Here is a 20904-nt window from a genome sequence, read left to right as displayed (position 1 = left end):
TGCCCCTCCCCCGCAAAAATCGGCAGACCGTTCTATACAGAAAATGACAGACATGGCGTCTCCAGTCTAAATGCTCTAAGGCAATCTTGTACTACATCGTAGATCTGTGGTCCTTTCGCTCAATGATATCACCAAAGTGTTATTGATTGTAATAGAGAGCTAAAGTCTAACAAATCAATGGAGGAGTGTCTTTTCATAAGGCCTTATTTCTTTATGAAACCCACACAAATATCAGCCCTTTTAAAAATACATTCCCCAATGGATCTTTGACATCACAATATTTGTACAGAAAAAATAATATGTAAATTTCTAATAAAATATATTTTAAGCTGTTTTAACCACTCTCGCTACTCTATCTTAGTACGTAGGCGAGATACAGTGAGAATTTTTTTATTTGAAACACTGGTTTTTAAATTTTTAGAATTATTTTTCATATCAAGTCTGCGTCTTTGCATGTCTAGAACAAACGTTCTAACGTATTAATGCCTATTTTGAATGGATTGTATCAAACAGTAGTAAATAATCTAATTTATATGAATTTTAATTATAGTTATTATGTAAGTACCCTTAGAAGGAACTGAGTCTTCCAAATATGTTGCTTAAGCAAACTCGTTTAATGTATTTCAACGGAAAATATATTTTCTGAAGTTATTTACTCATCTTTCATTCAATTTCAAAAAAATACGTTCTCTGGGACGCATACAATTGTCAAGTATTTATTAGTCTCCCAAGCGTCGGCGTCTAGTCAACTGTATGCCTGCTGCTCGACGCAGTGTTGGCGCAACTGCGCAGCGACGCCATTTTCTATAGCGCTGTTTAGACGCTGACGCTAAAAAGACACTAGTGTGGGGTGGCCCTTAATCTTCCATATGTGTGTAGTCAAAAATCGTTGGATCAATCCGAAATTGTGCTATAGATAGAACAGAAAAATCACCTCTAAAAAATGCAAATTGATAACAAAACTTCAGTCAGGATCCATAATACACAGGTAAGATAGCCGTCTTTAACCCTTTGAACGCTTTATGTCCTTAACACAAACATCAGTCAAACGCCATCCTGGGCGCAAGGGAGCTAATCAAATGTAAAACCTTACTCGAAAGCTTACTTTGACAGCGTCCGCCATAATACCTATAGATGTCCTTGGTGCTGTGGGCACGACTGGCACGACACCTTTAGGGGTTCTTGGCGTTCAATGGGTTAAGAAATCCTTAATGAATATACTACATATATGTATATAAATATCTCCGTGAATAAAGTTTTCCAAAATCCCAACGAATCGAGAAATTCCTTAAAGAAGTAAAACAAGTGTAGTCGCGTATTCTGTACATTTAATAATCATAGTTATGCTTGTCGGGCAAGCACCCAGTCTTGGCAACGGTGGCGTAGTAGTGCGCAGAGCGGCGCGCCGAGCGCGTGCGGTCCGGGCTCGAATAGTCCACCTCGAACAGGCCGAAACGCTCTCTGGAAAATTATGTTTGAAACAGCTTGATACGATCTAAATACTAATATAATATCCCTAGCAGCTTTCTTTGTGATTGTCACCGTGTCAATGTACAGTCACGGACTTGTTGAGCCATTTAGGGCTCAAGCTAATTTGGTTTTGTTATCAAAAAGAAAAGTACATCTAACGTCAAATAGTGAACTCTCAGTACTGCTACTCGACAATAGATGTAGCGACAAAAACTCTAATGCTCAACGACTTTCAGCTAATATTATAACCAGAGTATGCGTAGGAGTTGAAAATTGAGTTCCGGTTACTCTAGTTATTATATTAGCGGAAAATCGTTGAGTAAGTAGCAGTACTGAGAGTTCCGCTACTAGATGTAGGCTAAAAAAATAATAGTATTTTTGGTAACAAAACCGTTGTATGGAGTGAGCACTCTTGGTCTTCTTAATTATCTTTGACCAAGGCTCAACAATTAAAGTCCGTGGCTGTACGAGCACGCAAATCAATATCCTTCCACAGGATGCCCGTAGTTACTTATACCAAGGACACACAGGAATTGACGTCTTTTAGTTCGGTAATCTTGTACTTACGAAAAGTTTGACAAGCGGACTAGGCGCACCCAGTGGCAAAATTGCATGGACACTCAACCCTCTGACCGCCAAAGACTAATAAATAAATAAATATTGGACATTCTTACACAAATTGACTAAGCCCCATAGTAAGCTTAAGAACATACTTAAATACGTAGAAAACATCCATGACTCAGGAAAAAATATCTGTGCTCATCACACGAATAAATGCCCTTACCGGGATTCGAACCTAGGGCCATCGGCTTCATAGGCAGGGTCATTACCCACTAGGCCAGACCGGTCGTCAAACTAATATATAAAAAAACTATTTCTACAGATGTGCGCGGCTAAAGCCCAATATAAAGCTATGTGCATTATTCCGACAAGATACACGTTGACGCGCCGCACACGAAGTGTCCATGCAATTTTGTAGCTCACTGTAAATTTTATAATTCGATCGTGAATACATTATTGTTTACGCATTTATAAGTATAATTTTAATTATTGTTTACATTGGTTATCATGGCAAATATTAACGTACCTAATTGGAGTAAAGTTCAATAACAAAGACCACATTGAAATCTGCAGAGCAGATAACTACATTAGGTCAACGTAGATAAACGTCTGTCAATCCAAGACCTTCTATATTTACCTGCTCTTAATATTATTGTAGGTTCCGAACGCAGAATAATTAAAAATAAAACCTGGGGGTCTAGCCAAGATGCCAATCATTTGCCCCTATCTGTCTCTCTATAGCGAGAGTTATAGAGACGGGAAAGCGTTTTGTTGTCGTAGCACATCTTGGCTAGGCACCTTGAAAATAGTGGGCGTTTATTTCATGAGATTACCGAGCTATCACATAATTCGTATACTTTTATGACTTTAAGTTACTTTTATTTACGTTTCTCCATAGCTCCTCGATCTCATTTTTAATTTAAAAAAAAACAACGGGTTGCACTCCGGGAGTGCTGGCAGAAGTGAAAACTAGAATATTAACGTTGCGCATTTTTGATATTTTGGAATGGTTAGGGAATAAATTTGCACGAATTGCTTTAATTATCAGTATAAAAGTACTATCATTTAAGTGGTAAAATAAAATATTCATTTATGCTATCGTACACAAATTATATATCGTAAACAATTTAACACTTCAGAACTACGAGTATTACAATTATTTAACATTAAAAAGTTTATCTCTCATAAAAATCAATTTCCATCCATAATTTCAACGACTCTTACACCATCATCATTATTAATTACTAGAACCATCATGGAGTTTATCGATCAGGTCACGTGTCCGTCTTACGAATTTTCAGTCTGGCGAATCTGTCGGTCACGTAACCTGTCGCGAGCTTAACATTTTTTCCCCATCACAAAAAGTGCACAGCGCCGCTAAAGAAGTTTTCACTTCAAAAAAAAGCTACTGCCAGTTAACTCCTTCTAATTTTGGATTTGCCTTGAATATAAACCCCGCAAAACCTACGAGGTGACGGAAAAAAAATTGAACTTAGACGCAGTAACTTCGTGTCTGTGTGAAAGAGAAAAAATACTTACGAGAATCCTCTCATCCACTCATAGTTGTCTAGCAGCGACCAATGCGTGTATCCCTCTACGTTACAACCATCTTTATAAATCGCGGCATGTAGCGACCTCAGGTAGCTGTCGATATAATTAACCCGTTTGGCGTCGTCTAAACCCTTCTCGAGGGATACGCCGTTCTCTGTGACGACCACGGGGGGGTTGTTATAGGTGTTTTTGATCCAGTTCAGAGTCTTGCGGAAACCCCAAGGTACAACCTGGAGAATTGTTTAAGTAAGTTAAGTCCAAAATAAGTCACTGGTGTCGATGTGCATGGCACAATTTTTTATCGGTTAAAATTTACATTGTATTAAAACTAAAAAAACTGCATCGTGAGGATTTGAATTCAATGATGTCTGTGAGGATTGAGTAAACCTTGTTAGGGCATAAAGATGTATTAGCAATAGCATAGATAAGATACCTATCACGCAGTGGTGTCTGTAAGGAGAATTTTTAATCTTAAATCATTTGCATACCTCCCTTCAAAATTTATTCCTTATGGAACTCTTAAATCCAACCTAGATTTTTAAACAATGGGACCAGTCTAGACGTATAGTATATCCGTTCAAATAAGAAAATAATTTTCCAGTTAAGAAGCTCAGAATTAGAGTTTTGTAGTAAAAAACAACAAGGCACAAAATCTACCTCAGAATAAATATAAGTATCGTGCTTTGCGCCTAGAATGAGTTAGGTACTTACCTGGTTATATAAGATACAACTTTTCTAAACTCACCCTCAACCACGTAGAATTAGTTTTCGGCCATTTCGGGTTCACCGTCAACTTCACTCCCATATCGTCATCATAGTTAGGCTTCAAACTAATCTTCCCAGAACCAGGTTTGGCCAAGTTCGTTGTATAGTGGTTGAGACCCAGAAAGTCGTACGATCCTCGTATGTTCAGGATCTCTTCTTCAGTGAAGGAGGGAAGTCGGGAGCGGGCGAATTTCTGGCGTCGGGAGATGGTGTCGATTCGTTGACGCATTATTGGGGGGTAGTCGCCGTGGCTGGAGAAGATCGGGTGCGCGAACCAGCCGAACTATGAAGGGGAAAAGAACGATGCAATAATGTATTAATGTTATAATGAAAATTTATATTAATGTTATGATTTAAATGTATAATTATGGACCTGGTCTGAAATAAAGAATATAAATATGAAGAACTGCCTACACATTCCATGACTGTATTGCTCAACCGAGACATGTGTAGGGTGAGTGGATTGGAGACTAAAGTATTTTTCAAACAGCTTGGCGTGACAGATCTCATCTCAATACAATTTTGTGAGATTTATAAATTGTATAAAGATATTGACATATATATCCAAGGACGGGCCTTACGAGCACTAAGAATGGCGCTAGTTCAGTGGTGTCTCCCTCGAATCCGAGCCAGTCGTGCAGTCTAACGGAGCTAGTCGCGACCAATCGCGCGCGTGTTGCGAACTCATCAACCAATCGCGTTGCGGCGTTAGACTACACGATTGGCTTGAATTCCTGGGCGTGACACCGCTGTACTGGCCCCATTCTTATTGTCCGTAAGGCCCGTCCATAGTTATATATGTCAATGTATGAAGATGACATCTGTCACCGTATCGAGTGGAGTCGGATGACCAATTGACCAAGCCAACTCCGCGCAGACTTTGCAATGAAAAAGTTAAAAATATCACCTAATAGCTCAAATTTCTTTGGAAATATTTCACTGACACAGTGACACTCCACGTCCACACTGTTACATCAAACTCATTGAAGAGTTAGCTTAGAATGACTATGTGATACTGGTGATACTATTTTGTCCTTTGTTGAGGAAACTTTGTCAAAGGACAAAATCTATGTTTGTTATTAAGTACTAACGTAGGCCAGGATCAACTAACACTGATTGGACCATTTGGTATTGTCTTTAATAGAATATTATTAAATAAATAAGGCAGAGTAGTTACGTAACTTATCATTTGACGATAGGTTATGGCCTCTATAATAGTTTTTTAATACTTTCCATAACTCTTATTGAAAGAGGTCTTAAACTGACTTTATTGTTATTTATTATTTAGAAATACAATAGTAATAATCTTACTAACTAGGAATTGCCTTGCAGTTTCAGCAGCAGCCTTGTCCGCAGCAGACGGAGAGGCTGGCTCTATCCACGGCATGTCCAGAGCGATCCCCAAATGGCCTGGAACCAATTTTTACCTTTATCACAAAATCATGAATCCGTTCATAGACTGGACTCAAATGAGCCAGAACTTGGCCCTAATTTTTCCAAAGTATTGAGTTTAATTTAAGCGTCTTTGGCACTCAAAAGTCACGAAAACGCAAAAAGAGTTTCAAGAACTCCGTACAAACTGCATAAAGAACATATACCACATATGAGCATAATACTTCAGTTAATCAAACTTCTTACTTTCGGGAGGTGTTATTAATAAAACGGTCTGACTCAAAACTCACCTTGATGATCCTTATCAAACTCTTCTTTGTACATCCTGTACACCATCCCATGCGCTCGCAGTACAGTGTGGGCGCACAAATAGTCCTCAAGTCCACTAGCGTGTCCACCGGGCGCGTCCCAACCGCCGTAGCCGTCGTGGCAGAAGGTTAGGGGTTCGTTGAAGGTTATCCATGACTTTACGCGGTCGCCGAAGGTCTGGAAGAGGACCTTGGGAAAAGGAAATTTTAAAACATGATGGAATGTAGCTGCCAAAAAATATCCGAATTTAGTGGAAAATCCTGAAGTTTCATTCCATTAGTTGATGAGGGGCGGGTAACTAGTACTTGGTAAGGATTACCGGGTCTAGAACATGGGGACGAAAACTTAATAGGCAGTATTTCTGCCATCTAAGGCAGCTTCTGCAAGGAAATGTCAAAGTAGAATCGTTATTGATCATCTTATAGTAGGTTCTTCAATAGTAAAACAGATCTTCAAGAATTCACGCCACTTTTCTAGTCCCTTCTCGTCCAGGAGTTTATCCAGTTACGAGAGTGTCACCATGTGTGTAGAAGATAAATAGTATTATGTCCACCATAAATAAGGGCAGTATAGTAGTAGCATATAATCATACATAAGAGCAATTATAGCTTCTATATACCCTAGAGTAGTCAACGAAGTAATCAGCCATGATGGGATTGGTCCAGCCTCCAAGGTCCTGGAGAGATTGCGGTAGATCCCAGTGGTACATGGTCACTAGGGCTCCAATCTTGTTCTTCTCCAACTCGTCGAGAAGCTCATTGTAGTAACGGACGCCATCCTCATTGATTTTACTGTGAGAAAATGAAAATTATAGAAAATGGTAGATGGACGTCAGTATGAAGTTGTGAAATTTAATATAATGGCAGGATTGAGAATAGCTATATGTTATTGTTGAATTCATATACATTCCAAGCTATTGTTGTGTTATCCTTAAATACTTTAATCAATCTGATATGACGGCTCAGTTTTATCGTAACATTCATCACTGCACATTTACATACCTACTTGCAAATATGACAGACGACAAAAGCATGGCCATCGTAGGCACGCATGTATAAGTAAGTCATAAGTATTCTTCCATTCATAGGTTTACTGAGGAAAAATGTTTACTTATTGAATCCTGCCGGCAGTACCTATCCGTGGGCAGGAGATAGAGAACCGGTAGAACTGCAAATTGCACGCCCAGGGTCATCATCAGCAGCACGTCCTCCTTGAGCATGTGGTACGAGTCCTGGAGTTAAGGTGGTCGTTCTTACTTATTGAATCCTTCCGGCAGTATCCGTGGCCAGGAGATAGAGAACCGGTAGAACTGCACGCCCAGGGTCCGCATCAGCCGCACGTCCTCCTTGAGCCTGTGGTACGAGTCCGCGGCCACGTCGGCATTCTGGTGGTCGTAGACCCTCTCTGGGTAGGTGTGGGTATAGCGGTCCCAGATGCTTTCACTCTTGCCTACAAAATTATCAGTAAAAACAATATCATCATCATTCGCTTGCCCTGTTCCCATTTACCTGGGGTCGGCGCAGCATGTTTTTTTCTTCCATCCGTCGTTCGTAATTTCATCATTCACCTGCTTTCTTTTCATATGATCTCTCACACAGTTCATTGATCTTTTCCTTTCCTCTTTCATCCCTTCTCATACATTCCTAATTTAAACTGAAATAGGTGTCTATTATTTATATGAGGTATATTGGAGTACCTTCGAAAGCGGGTTAGTTTTAAATATATTCTATTTAAATCAGAAGTACTTCATACTATGACAAAACGAAGGTTACTGCAGGCACCCTTACAGTTGAAATTGCTTCTAGTTGGGTAGACGTTTACAATTTTCAAAACTAGGCCCCTTAGCTCCATAACCTCTTGATCGATCCTTTTCTTGTTAGAACTTGAAAAAATGTATGTTCCCCGAGCACGTTGTTACCCAATTTTATTTTAGATCAAAATTATTAGAGTTATCGCTAAACATACTCGAAAAAAAAATACTTAAAAATGCTGCATTCCAATCTGAATGTAAGAACTGCACTTCGCTTGCTCGTTGGATACGAAAGACATCAAGTGCGTAGGGCTGGCCCATTCTGAGGGAGAGAACCAAGCACCTAGCCTGATTTGCGAAATTGGAGAGGCGTAGGCGTAGGTTTCGTCAACAGTCGGCGCGTACTCGGTGAAGAAGAGAGAGAAAATGGCCACTAAATCCTATAAAATGGAAAAGTTAAGTACCTGAAGCATTCCATCCGCCCTCTATCTGATAAGCTGCGGTGGCCACTCCGAATGCAAAGCTTCTGTTGAAGAAACATAGCTGCGCAGGGCTGCATAGACAAGATAGATTCATTTAAAATAACTGTAGACAGGACAGATTTCTGATATAGGAATAGGTAAGACAGTTGAGGTAAATGATTAGTTGATTACACACTTGGGAGTGCTTAACTAATAAAAACTGGTAGTGAATTGATGTATGAGTGAATGTGAGTTAAGTGCATGATATTTAAGCTAAATCTATTCGAATAGATGAAGAAGCTTTTTGGTTATTCTTGCAATTAGCTGTTAATAATAGTTACTATAGTTTTCACCACACCAATTGGTAAAGGCTCTCTTGATTGTTCCAAAACGATTGAGAATGTTGCATTTTATCCACATGTGCGGGAAAGTAATCTGTTTCAAATTTTGAGTTGTTTCCTTATTTTGGCTGGTAGAATTGATATTTAAATGATATTGAATTATTATATTGAATGATATATGTATATTTAATAACGTTCTTTGGATTTTGATTTGGTTTAAGTTGGTTTGATATATTACTGTTAGTATTTTAGTCACACTGGTGTGGTGAAAATTTTTGTCACTTGGTGGTAAAAATTGTTTAGCCCTCGTGCTTTGAAACCCTCGCAACGCACAAGATTCCACTTTTTGGACTCCCCGCTACGCTCATGGTTCAACTTTGGAACTATTATTAGGTCCGGTACACAAAAAACTAGTACTTACTTGTAGCTTATAATATTCTCGCTTTTCTGCAGTCTAACGAGTTCACCTGGATTCCTGTATCAGACAGATTTTATAGATATATATAAATATCAATTATTTTACTACAACCTCTAAAAAAGTGACTGGAACTTAGGTTAGACAGACCCTAGAGAGAGAGAGAGAGAGATTCTAGTGGGAGAGCCCCAGAGTAATTTTTTTGTTCAATAGTTATAAATTCGATGTGACTTTGTCCGTATTAAAGGACCTCCGGACTTAGAAGAGTTAGAAGGCTAAGTCAAGTCTATCAATGACAAAATCCTTCTTAATATTTAGCAAACACATTTGTGGACTAAATACACTCAAGAACAACGAAAACGGGTCATAACTATTTTTTTATACAGAATTATGATGCCATGCCAGCCGATGCATACGAGTGCCCATAACTTACTTGACAGGTTCGTCTCACTTAGGCACAGGCGAGGCGTCCTCACTTAACGAAAAGGAAAGTCTTACTTAATACGGTAAAATGTTCTGTGTCATGTGCACAGCGGTGGCATCATGGTTCCATTTATATCACTTGTCACTATGTCCGTCACTTTCGCACTTACATTCTTGTTAGAACGTGACAGGCATGGTGACAAATGATAAAGAGCCGGCCATCATAGCCCTACAGGACCAGTAATATTCAGGACTTCTTTTTAAATTGTTATAATCTTTAACAAAAAAACAAGAACCGACTTCATATTTTTTTTTTTGTATTTAGGACTCCACAAAAAAGCAATAGGTATGTGGTCTTCATCAGCGTTTCTACTTTACCAAATGGTGCTCTCCAGGAGCAAAGCCTACCTATGAATTAAATACACAAATGTCATCATTTAAAATTTTAATTTAAAATTTAGTTACATAAACAGAAAATAAGCAACTATAACACGATTAAATGGACACAAAAAAAATAAAGAAAATGATTAAGGAAGGAAGGAACAATTTCGGGTGTAGAGTAGGATTTGCTGACTGACTGTAATTTTTGACTTTTGTACTGCTTTTGTATTGCTTTAATCATATGGGTTCCTTATAGGCATTTGATCCTCAATACAAACATGGTTGATTGATACCGTTACCTAATAAAAACTTGTCATAATTATAGTCTATTATCCCTATATGTGACCGCGGCCAGCAAAACATCCCACTTTCTCGCTCACCATAAGGACGCCTTGTGAAGTTATGCGTAAAGCAAATCTCGTCTTTATGGCAAACGACAAAGTGGGACGTTTTACCAGCCGCGGTCACATATAGGGGTGCCTATAATATTTGAAAAATTGATGACAATGTACAATGGGTACTGTAAATAAGACCATTTCAAATAAAAAACGAATAGTCTAGCCGTCCTACAAAATGACAACCATTTAATTTTTGAAATCCGTTAAAAAAAAAGTAATTTGGTTTCTTATTGAGTTACAGAGTACACCAACGTTACGTCAGTTACGGTTATCAGTAGAGTTCTGAGCTTATCAAATATAGTAGTTATGGCATCGCGGTCACTGGTAATTAGGTCGTTGACCTTGACTTGTTGTCTGCAGTCCTCACCCCTAAGTAATTTAATCCTTTACTTGTTAGGTACACGCGTTACATCGCAAGAAAAAAACGGTCATACGGTTAGGCAACGAACAAACGGTTTAAGTTTTTTTCTTCACTCGACCCTGTCATTTGCATTTTCCCACCATTTTGGATAGGATAGAATGCGTCCAAGTCGTTCCGCTATTGCTCTCTCCTTTTCGGTCTGCCTGCACCCCGTCCTACACCGACTATGGTGTTACGTGCGTCGTGGGTAAAGTTAAATAAATAAAACCCAATCCAGAGACATTGCATACCTACCATGCCAAAGCTCTAATAGTTTTATATCGCAGTAGTGCATCACAGCAATAATGTGTGATTTTAGTTTTTAAAATATATTTCAGAATATCTTAATGACTGGCCGGAGATTGCTCAAAACCGAGACGAATGGAGATGGAGGGGGAGGGCTTTGCCCAGCAGTGGGACACCATATAGGCTAGTGATAATAATTTCATAATATGTATGCTAGTGTTAAGGTGGTGTTAAGGTATTTTTAAATATTATAGGACATTATTACACAAATTGACTAAGTCCCACAGTAAGCTCAATAAGGCTTGTGGTGAGGGTACTTGGACAACGATATATATAATATATAAATATTTATAAATACTTAAATACATAGAAAACACCCATGACTCAGGAACAAATATCCATGCTCATCACAAGAATAAATGCCCTTACCAGGATTTGAACCAGGGACCATCAGCTTCGTAGGCAGGGTCACTACCCACTAGGCCAAACCGGTCGTCAAAAATTCAAAAAAGGTATATCAATAGTTGCCTGAAAATGTTTTTTTTTTATTTCATAATAATACTCCGCATGGCATTTTCGATCCGGGGGGCCGGATATCCGCCTAGCTAGGCCCATTAAACTTTCCGACAGCACATTAGTAAACACTAAACACAAATAGGTATGATACGTGAAATTACCACACTATTCTATATAAACTTTTCTCGTTCGATACCTCTTAACACAACTTAAAGGTTTTAACCTGCTTCATAATAAACAATTAGGGCCTCCGCTAGCTGACGCGGATTATCCGGAACGGACGCCCCGTCTAATAAGAAATTGTATGAACACTTGAACAGCGCTAACTGGCGCGGGCGCGTGCGACGGATTTGGCCTGGGAGCAGAGGGCCTACCTCGAACCACGTATGACGTGTTGCCTCTCTGTCGCACTTGTAACTTCGCACGTAAATGTGACAGGGAGGCAACACGTCGAACGTGGTTCGCGGTAGGCCCTCTAACCCGCGAGCGTGCGCACGCGGCGGGCGTCCGCGTCAGCTAGCGGAAGTCCTAAGACACTTTCAAAGCAAAGAAAAATAATCTCACCCGATCCAAATGACCGCCAAACTGAGTATCACACCGTATCGCGACATGTCCGTCCGTCTGTCGTCGCGACCGACCGAACAGTGAACGATAACTTATGACATTATTTATACTTACAATAACAACGCTATACTAGTGAGTCTGAGAGCTGTATACCTCGCGATAAGATTGATAAGCTTAAAAAATGAAAAAACAAATAAGACTTTGTTGAGTCATTAATATCATTATCATAGCGTACTCACAATTGTCTTAAGTGCAATACGGCCCGATTCGAAGAATGATTAAGACACGTTTAAGATCTTTAAAGATGGATAACTAAACGTCATGTCAAAATTGACGTTTATTTCGATTCCGCTGTGATCCCAATAAGATCTATCTACGATATTTCTAACGTCAAAGTGACATTGGTTGCCCGAATCGAGCTGCTTTTCTCAATTATACGACATACAATAAAACCGATTTCTAAATGAGAACTTATACTCAATACTCAATATCTTTATTGCTCATAAGGAAAAATCCATGCAGTAGTGGATACACAGTATAAAATCATATCTAAACAAAACAAAAAAAAATTATAATAACATGTCAATAATATTGATAATAAAATTAATAAATAACACAAAATTAAAATGTATGAGGTCATTCCCATTAAAATAATAATGAATAATTACAATAAATTAATTAATACGTGTTGTATTAGTAAAGTCAACAAATAATAATAATAGTCCAAAACAATAAAAATTAAAATAAAATGAGCGTGATTATTCGTCTAAATTAATCAAATATCTTACCAAAGTATTCGTCCAGGTTAGAATGGTCTACTTATTAAATACGTCTTAAGATTTGTACTGAACTCCTTAACATACTGGAAAGACCTTTCCTTAACATTATTATCTATAAAGAACTTATCGTTATCGTATCTCATTCTTCGAATCGGGCCGTAGGTCTTAATTTATGGCATTTTCCACCATTTTGAACGTTTTCTAAAAAACTAAACGACAGAAAATTTCTATATAACTTCTGAACCTGTTCATAAAATATCACGCGAATCGGTTGAGAATTACGACCTGTAGAGGAGAACATCCGGACATAAGAAAACAGTTTTCCCGAGTCAAAACGGAGATCTTCACTAACGCTACGGTCAACTACGGTCTACAATAGAAGTAGCAGTGCGATACTATATTGAAGTGTTTTAACCCCTCGTGCAAAAAGGGGCGTTATACGTTAGACCGCTATGTGAGTATGCCTGTTGGTGGCACCGTAACTCTTAAACCGGTAGAAAATAACTCACGCTAGAACGGTCCGGGTCTGGGCCGAGGCTTCTGACGTTTCAGTTTTCTACGGAAGGCATCACGTGATCACCGATAATATATACCCTAATTCATAATTAAATTCCATCAAATCTACCACTGTATTGCCAATAACATGAAACGTTTCATAAATAGTAAATATATTTTTGGCGAAAGAATGCACGTAAGTAAATCATTTACTACAAATTAATAAAAAAAAAAAACATTTAGATGCTTAGTTTAAATAATCAGACTTATAACAAGTAACCGTCAAAAATATTTATGACACACACTTTTATTGCCAACTGCACTTTCTCTTTGTAGGGTTCCGTAGCCAAATGGCAAAACACGGAACCCTTATAGATTCGTCATATCCGTCTGTCTGTCCGATTATGTCACAGCCACTTTTTTCCGAAACTATAAGAGCTATACTGTTCAAACTTAGTAAGTGGATGTATTCTATGAATCGCATTAAGATGTTCATACAAAAATAGAAAAAAAAAACAATAAATTTTGGGGGTTCCCCATACTTAGAACTGAAACTCAAAAAATATTTTTTCATTAAACCCATACGTGTGGGGTATCTATGGATAGGTCTTCAAAAATGATATTTAGGTTTCTAATATCATTTTTTTCTAAACTGAATAGTTTGCGCGAGAGACACTTCCAAAGTGAAAAAATGTGTCCCCCCCCTGTAACTTCTAAAATAACAGAATGAAAAATCTAAAAAAAATATATGATATACATTACCATGCAAACTTCCACCGAAAATTGGTTTGAACGAGATCTAGTGAGTAGTTTTTTTGAATACGTCATAAAATAAAAATAAAAAAATTTCATCAAACCCATACGTGTGGGGTATCTATGGATAGGTTTTCAAAAATGATATTTAGGTTCCTAATATAATTTTTTACTAAACTGAATAGTTTGCGCGAGAGACACTTCCAAAGTGGTAAAATGTTGAACAAGATCTAGCAAGTAGATTTTTTTTAATACGTCTTTAATGGTACGGAAGTCTTCATGCGCGAGTCCGACTCGCACTTGGGCGCTTTTTTATTATTTGTATGTCTATCAAGTACTTCTCGAGACCTTTCAAATGAGCCTAAACTCAATGTGTTTAAGTTTTCCGATCGAGAGTTCCTTTGGCTACGTTCCGACTGCATCATCAGATCAGCTCCATTTTAGTATACTATTGCATTGTCATCGGAAATACAGAAGTATACCAAAATTTCAACTCGAACAGACACCAGGAAGTGGTTCAAATTTAAGTTACAAGATTTGGAGCACATATACTTATATATATATATATGTAGATGTATACAAAGAAGATACGCGGTGAAGCTAAATAAAAGTGTGTAAAAAAAGCAGTCTCATTAATTAATATTGAATTAAAACTATTTTGAGGTAGAAATGTTCGTTTTGAAATGGTAATACTTCAGGTCTAAACAACATTTGGTATTCCGTTTCAATACAATTACATTATCGTCTTAAGATGTGTGTATTATTATTATACCTTGAAACGTAAATTCGAAAACGACAAGAACAGGATAGCACTCTTCTGGGTACCATAATGGATTTATAGCGGAAATGAAACTCACTTGTCAAGTTGTCACTTAATTCGGCATTTGACGTCGGTCACTTATAGTATTTTTCAAACAAAAAGGGGTAATCAGAAAAGAACCGATGAGTACACTTTGGCATTTTAAGATTATAAATTGTATGGAGATGACACTTGTCACCGTACCCAGCATATTTTAAAAATACTCTAGTCCCCAATTGAGCAAGGCTTGTACTGTATACATTATAAGTGCGTAAAGACCTAACCTTAACCTTTGAAAGTTATTTTGTATGTATAGGTAGTGAATACATATTTGCTTATATACATAACAATCATCTAAGAGTCGAAGTATAAGCGACACATTTAACAAAAACCCTGTATTTATGTAGTTGGCACTTGGCAGCGTTTCATTAGGGGTACCGTAAAACGCTGCAACTTTGCCTGGATTTTGACGTTTTTTTCTTATATCTGTGAACCTATTTTTCATTATGAGTTTCATGAGTATTAGTCGGAAAACATACCCTATGCCTTACCAGATAACACTCAAATCTCATTACCTAATCATACTGTATTTCCGATTTACAAGCAATCAAAGTGGCAGGCAAAGTTGTAGGCCTAAGACGTAACTTTGCCTAGACGGATATCTCCATAAATAATGTGTTGCTATTTGCAATAATATTTACTCTTGTGCATGAGACATTATGCTTGTCCCTGACAGTCAAATTATGGCCATAAGCTTAATACTTTTTTTTTTCACATGCAATAGGTAAAGTTGTAGCAGGTTCCACAAACTTTCTATACAAAAATATCGTTAACTGTAGGGTTGTGCCAAAAAAATATTATTATTAAAAAAATCTATTTATATTGTTAGTTACAAAATAATCAACAAACAAATGTAATATATTTTTGTTTGATTTCTTTTTCTTTTAGTATTTAATAATTTGAACTTATTTTAATTTTTTTATTACAAGTTGCATTGCAGATACACTATTTTGCTAATTTTCAGTGCATTATTATAGTGTAAAGTTCTATTTCATTGTAAAGTTCTAATCACCCATCACCTTTGAACTCCAATTGTAATCGACCTGACACCTGACAACCCAGATTTCGATAAGAAAGATAACTGCAAGACAAATCAAATGAGCCTAAACACAGTGGGTTTATTATGTGTAGTTTAGAAGTTGCTATTTTCGGTCTCCATCATCAGACCATCTCGATGGTACCATAAACATTGCATTGTCACCCAAGTTACATAAGTATGTCAAACACCTCAATTGGTCGCTAATAAGTGGTTGAAAATTGATTGTAAACATACAACATAATTATAATACAATAAATATACAATTGCAAGTAACTACAATAAAAATATAATAACAGATTGCAATAAGTTTTTTTTATAATTTTCATTTTAATACCCATAAGTTTTTTTTGTTAACGTTAGTTTATTATTGCATTGTCAGCAGATCTACATAGGTACCCACACAGAAAGTCGGTGAAAATCGACTTGCAAAATTTGACTTAAACAAACAAACATTGCAAGTTAATAAAAAGCTTGTTATAAATAAACTTATTTAAGCAGTTTAGGCAAGCTTATTTTTACTCTTTTCTGTACATTTATAAAATTCAGCTAGTGACAGCCCTAGACCCAGGCAAAATTGTGTCATTCAAGTTTCCAAAACACTGCCCAATATTGCCTAGTACGTTATTATGCTGAAATCATGTCCTTTTCTTGAAAATATTAAACTTACGGGAAATAGACAGTCTTTACTTACCCTGGGACGTTACCACTTCTCAAAAAACACCTTTTTCGTAGATAAAAATTCAAAAGTTGCGAGACACTAAAAAAATGTTGCCACTCACGCCGACTTATGATACGTAACTGGCGGAGCAACAATGGAGTTACCATTGTAAAAATATGAAATATGTGTTGCCAGAATAATGAAAATTACTATCTAATGGTAAAAAACAAGAAAAAACTAAGCAAATTCGAGAGATCGTAATTGAAATGAAATAGGCAAAATTGAGCTTAAATGGCAAAGTTGCAGCATTTTACGGTATAGAAAATGGAAGATTTTCTTTTATCTGTATACGAATAACCTGTCAAGGCGTAATTATGGTAAGCGACAAAGTGGGACGTTTTGCCGGTTTCGGTCACATTCCATACAAAAACGGATTTTATTGAAGAGTTCCACTATCTGGTTCCATCATCCGGTCAGGGTGTTTAGCCAATATGGCAACGTGAACGCTCCTTAGCGTTGCGTAGTCATCTCTCTCTATCACTCTTCCATATTAGTGCGATAGAAAGACAGATAGCGTCTCGCTGTCGTAGCGTAAACGTTTGGTATGTTGGCTACGCACCCAGGATGCCTAGCCAAGCTAAAGTTCTTAATACTCGTACGCTCGTACCTATCTGAATTACATAATTTAAATTAAGTAGGTTAAATAATTCTGGGACACGGCGAGGACAATTCACTTTGTTGTTTAAAATGATCACAATTAAAATATTTTGGGTTCCTCGGGAACTCAAATATAATGCCGGCTGTGCACACTCGCCCAGAGCCTATCTAAGAGAGGTATTTGGCGTACCCTGTTGATATATATGGCTACATATAGCAACAATCTGCTTAGTAGGTTGTCTGGCATCCAGGCATCTGAGCAAAGTTACGAGCGCCCACTAGGCGGGTTCCGGGCAAGTATTCACTGCCAGAAACGCCCACAAAAACTGGTAAAAATCTAAAAAATCGGATATATCTATTGCAAAAATCGTCTTACGTAATCAATAACGCTTTATGACTTATGACATACGTCTATTTGATGACAACAAATAACGGTGGCGCCAATTTTATTACGAATTTACGAGCGACAACGGCAACTTTCAAGATAAGTCGAGCAGCAGCGAGAATTTTCTAAATTACTTATGTATCTTATAACGCAGTTCCGCTATTCAACACGAGATGGCGTTAAACTCAAAAAAAGGAACAATAAACAACTAAATCGAGAAGGTGCGTGTATATAAGCACTCTATACTTATCGTGAATATTCTCGATGCGGCCGGATAAGGACCTTGCACTTGAACCTTCTAGCATTTTCCGGACGAGCAAACTAGGTGGCGCTGTAAGCGGGGCCTATAAATACAGCGGAACGCCGATTTGCCGCCAGTCAGTTGCAATCTGAATAGCACAAGTGTGAACTTGAGAATAATATTAAATTGAATAAAAGCGTCTAGTCAAAATGTCGATCATTCCGCATTTTTACGATTGGGAACGGCCTCTTCGCAGGATGGAGAGGGATATCTTCAGATCGGATCCTTACATCGATTTTCCCTACGGGACAATGGTGCCACGGACCTTCATGGACCCCGAGTTCTTCTTTAAACCCTGGAACAATATGCTGCAACCATTTGAACAGCTGATGAAACCCTTGGAGCAGTTATCCTCAGCCATGAATCAATTGGCGCTGTGTGACGGCTCAATAACTTCGGATAACGAGAAATTCCAAATCAATGTGGATGTGCAGCATTTCAAACCCGAGGAAATAAACGTCAAAGTGATCAACAGACATGTTATTGTGGAAGGTAAACACGAGGAAAAGCAAGATGAACACGGGTACGTTTCCCGGCAGTTTGTGAGAAGATACGCTTTGCCTGAAGGATGTTTGCCTGACACAGTGCAGTCTAACCTGTCTTCAGATGGTGTTCTAACGGTTACGGCTCCAAAAGTTCTAGCATTGCCATCTACCGGCGAAAGGATCGTGCCAATAGCTCACACGGGCCCCGTGCAGAAGCAAATTGGATCTTAATAGGTGCTTTGTGTTTCCAAAATGTGATTATTTTCTAAGACTGAATTATTTCAAGCTGTAAATTTAACCGCCTCTATTTTATGTTGTAAAATAAAAAATATATAAAAAGTGATTTGAGGTGTTTGTATTAATTAATTTACCTTCTTAATTAGGCCTTACAGAAGTAAGCAAATGTTCACTCCGTACATAGTTAAAAACCCATTTAAAGTTTGCGAACTTTGCGAAAACTTAACGACGATTACGATTTCATACCTCTCATCAGTCCTCTCATACAACTTAAAGTGATATTATGTAAATAAATTATCTTGTATGCATATCTGTAGTTAGGTTATAGATCATAAATATACTCGTTTTGTCTGCAAATGTATTCAAATGGAAAGGATATTGGTGGAACAATCGTCTCAGGAGCTACGTATAAGTCACAACTTCAAATATTTTCGTGACACTTTACTCTCATTATGTTCTCTTTTATGTCTGTCTATTACTGTTTGTGTGTTTATGAATAAAACAAATTCTATTCTATTCTAAATATAAGGCTCCATTGACTGTAAACTTTAAGAAACAAAATATAAAACATTTTATGACCAATATCAATCTAAATGCATGAACTTTTCTTTCACGATATTAAGAAGTAGGTAAGCTGTCGGCTTGTTCAAGATATGATATTGCTCTAGATTGTACTAGAATATTAGTCACGCTTTAATTAAATCAACAATTAATATATTAAGCCTACGCATACACAGTGGATGTTCAAATATAGGCTGTTGACTATAATTATAGGCCCACGCGATATAAATGTATATAAATAATTTATTTCTAATACGTTACATATTATTTCAAGTGCAGCGCAATGCAATCTCTTGGCTTGGATGATGTTGATGGGTGCGTTCTATTTGTGATCAAGGGGCCTAGCCAAGGTAACAATAATCGTTTGCGCTACGACAGCGAAACGCTTTCTGTCTCTCTATCACTCTTCCATATTAGTGCGATAGAGAGGCAGACACCGTGCACCGTTTCGTTTTCGTAGCGCAAATGATTGTCATCTTGGCTAGGCCCCCCTGGCATGGCACCAAATCTTTCGATACTTTCATTAGTCATAATCATTTCTGACACCCTTTTTTATCCGAGATACTAAAATAAGACTGGTTGCCTCAATTTGTCCAACTGATTTGTCATTTAACACAAAAACTGGGACTTTGAAATTTTCAAATATGACTGAAATTTTGAAATATTTCCAAAAACTGTGTCGAGTAAAGAAGTCGGTCAAGAATTGCGAGATTCACTAACGCTCGGTCAAAAAATACAATGTCTACATGAATTACACATTAATACAACCCACGGCAAATCTTAAATTTTGGTAGCTGCAAATTTAAATCATTTACATAGGGTTATTGCACTAGTTTCCGTCCAGCTAGTTTTCGTCCACTTGACTATTATGAGTAGCAACTAATATTTTTTTATTAGATTAATATTATAGGACAATATTACACAAATTGACTAAGTCCCACGTTAAGCTCAATAAGGCTCGTGTTGTGGTTATAGGGAATGCAATAACCGGGCGTTTTTCATTACCGGTAATTTACCGACGCGAGGTCCCACTAACCGGTTAACCGGTAAATTACCGGTTATACGTTTATGAAGTAAAAAACATTGATTTTGCATTATTATTTATTGTGTCCTTATTTTCGTCAGTAACCTTTAAAAGTAATCAAGCAACAAAAAGTAATAGTAAGTAGTTGTCAAGCGGACCCCAGGCTCCCATGAGCCGTGGCAAAATGCCGGGACAACGCGAGGAAGAAGAGAGAACCTTTAAAAGTAATCAACAGCACGTTATAGAAACATCGACAAAACAAAATAATGAAAATCAACTATAAACATTAAACAAGATATATTTACCAATCATATTAAATTTAAAAAAAATTTAAATAAAAAATCAAACATGTATCATTTCAAAGCGAAATGAACTTGTACATTAAATAAGCAACATTAAACTTTTTTAATTCTTTAAAATTCGCAGTAAAGGTAACAAAAATTATAACTAAAGAGTGACAGTCGTCATTTAAATGTCATAACAAGTTTGCATTTACACATCTATCAATATAATATTGTTATTAAAGTAACTAAAACCGTAATCAACATTCATTAAAATCTAGTAAATATAAGAAAAAAAATATTTAGCAGCAAGATTAGTTTCATATCATTTTAACACTAGTTACTTTAAAATTGCCCTTTAAGAGGCCGTTATCGATTTTAGTCGCAAAAATGTCATATTGATAGATTAAGGGCATGAAATTGTACACCTTTTGTTAACTATTAAAA

The 20904-nt window shown here is 37.3% G+C and overlaps 2 protein-coding genes across 3 annotated transcripts; one reads left to right on the top strand and one right to left on the bottom strand.

The window, feature by feature from the left end:
- Positions 1-1311: 1311 nt before the first annotated feature.
- Positions 1312-12079, bottom strand: LOC133519259 (myrosinase 1-like). Of its 2 annotated transcripts, XM_061853251.1 has the most exons (10): positions 11944-12079; positions 9022-9075; positions 8263-8351; positions 7305-7497; positions 6668-6839; positions 6030-6237; positions 5663-5757; positions 4328-4630; positions 3571-3812; positions 1312-1461 (listed from the first exon to the last, which is right to left on the bottom strand). In XM_061853251.1, exons 1-10 carry the CDS (start codon positions 11988-11990, stop codon positions 1329-1331), a joined length of 1536 nt encoding a protein of 511 aa, XP_061709235.1. In that variant the 5' UTR covers positions 11991-12079; the 3' UTR covers positions 1312-1328. The 2 variants fall into 2 exon arrangements, with proteins under 2 accessions (XP_061709235.1, XP_061709236.1); XM_061853252.1 differs by lacking the exon at positions 9022-9075 and having other exon boundaries at positions 11944-12068.
- A 5852-nt stretch (positions 12080-17931) lies between these two features.
- On the top strand, positions 17932-18702 carry LOC133519257 (alpha-crystallin A chain-like). The gene has a single exon (XM_061853250.1). It carries the CDS (start codon positions 18019-18021, stop codon positions 18583-18585), a length of 567 nt encoding a protein of 188 aa, XP_061709234.1. The 5' UTR covers positions 17932-18018; the 3' UTR covers positions 18586-18702.
- Positions 18703-20904: the final 2202 nt, after the last annotated feature.

The sequence above is a fragment of the Cydia pomonella genome, chromosome 6, assembly GCF_033807575.1.
Source record: "Cydia pomonella isolate Wapato2018A chromosome 6, ilCydPomo1, whole genome shotgun sequence".
In the NCBI taxonomy this organism is placed as follows: domain Eukaryota; kingdom Metazoa; phylum Arthropoda; class Insecta; order Lepidoptera; family Tortricidae; genus Cydia; species Cydia pomonella.
Note: the sequence above shows the minus strand (reverse complement) of the source record. Positions and strands in the feature narration are given on the sequence as shown.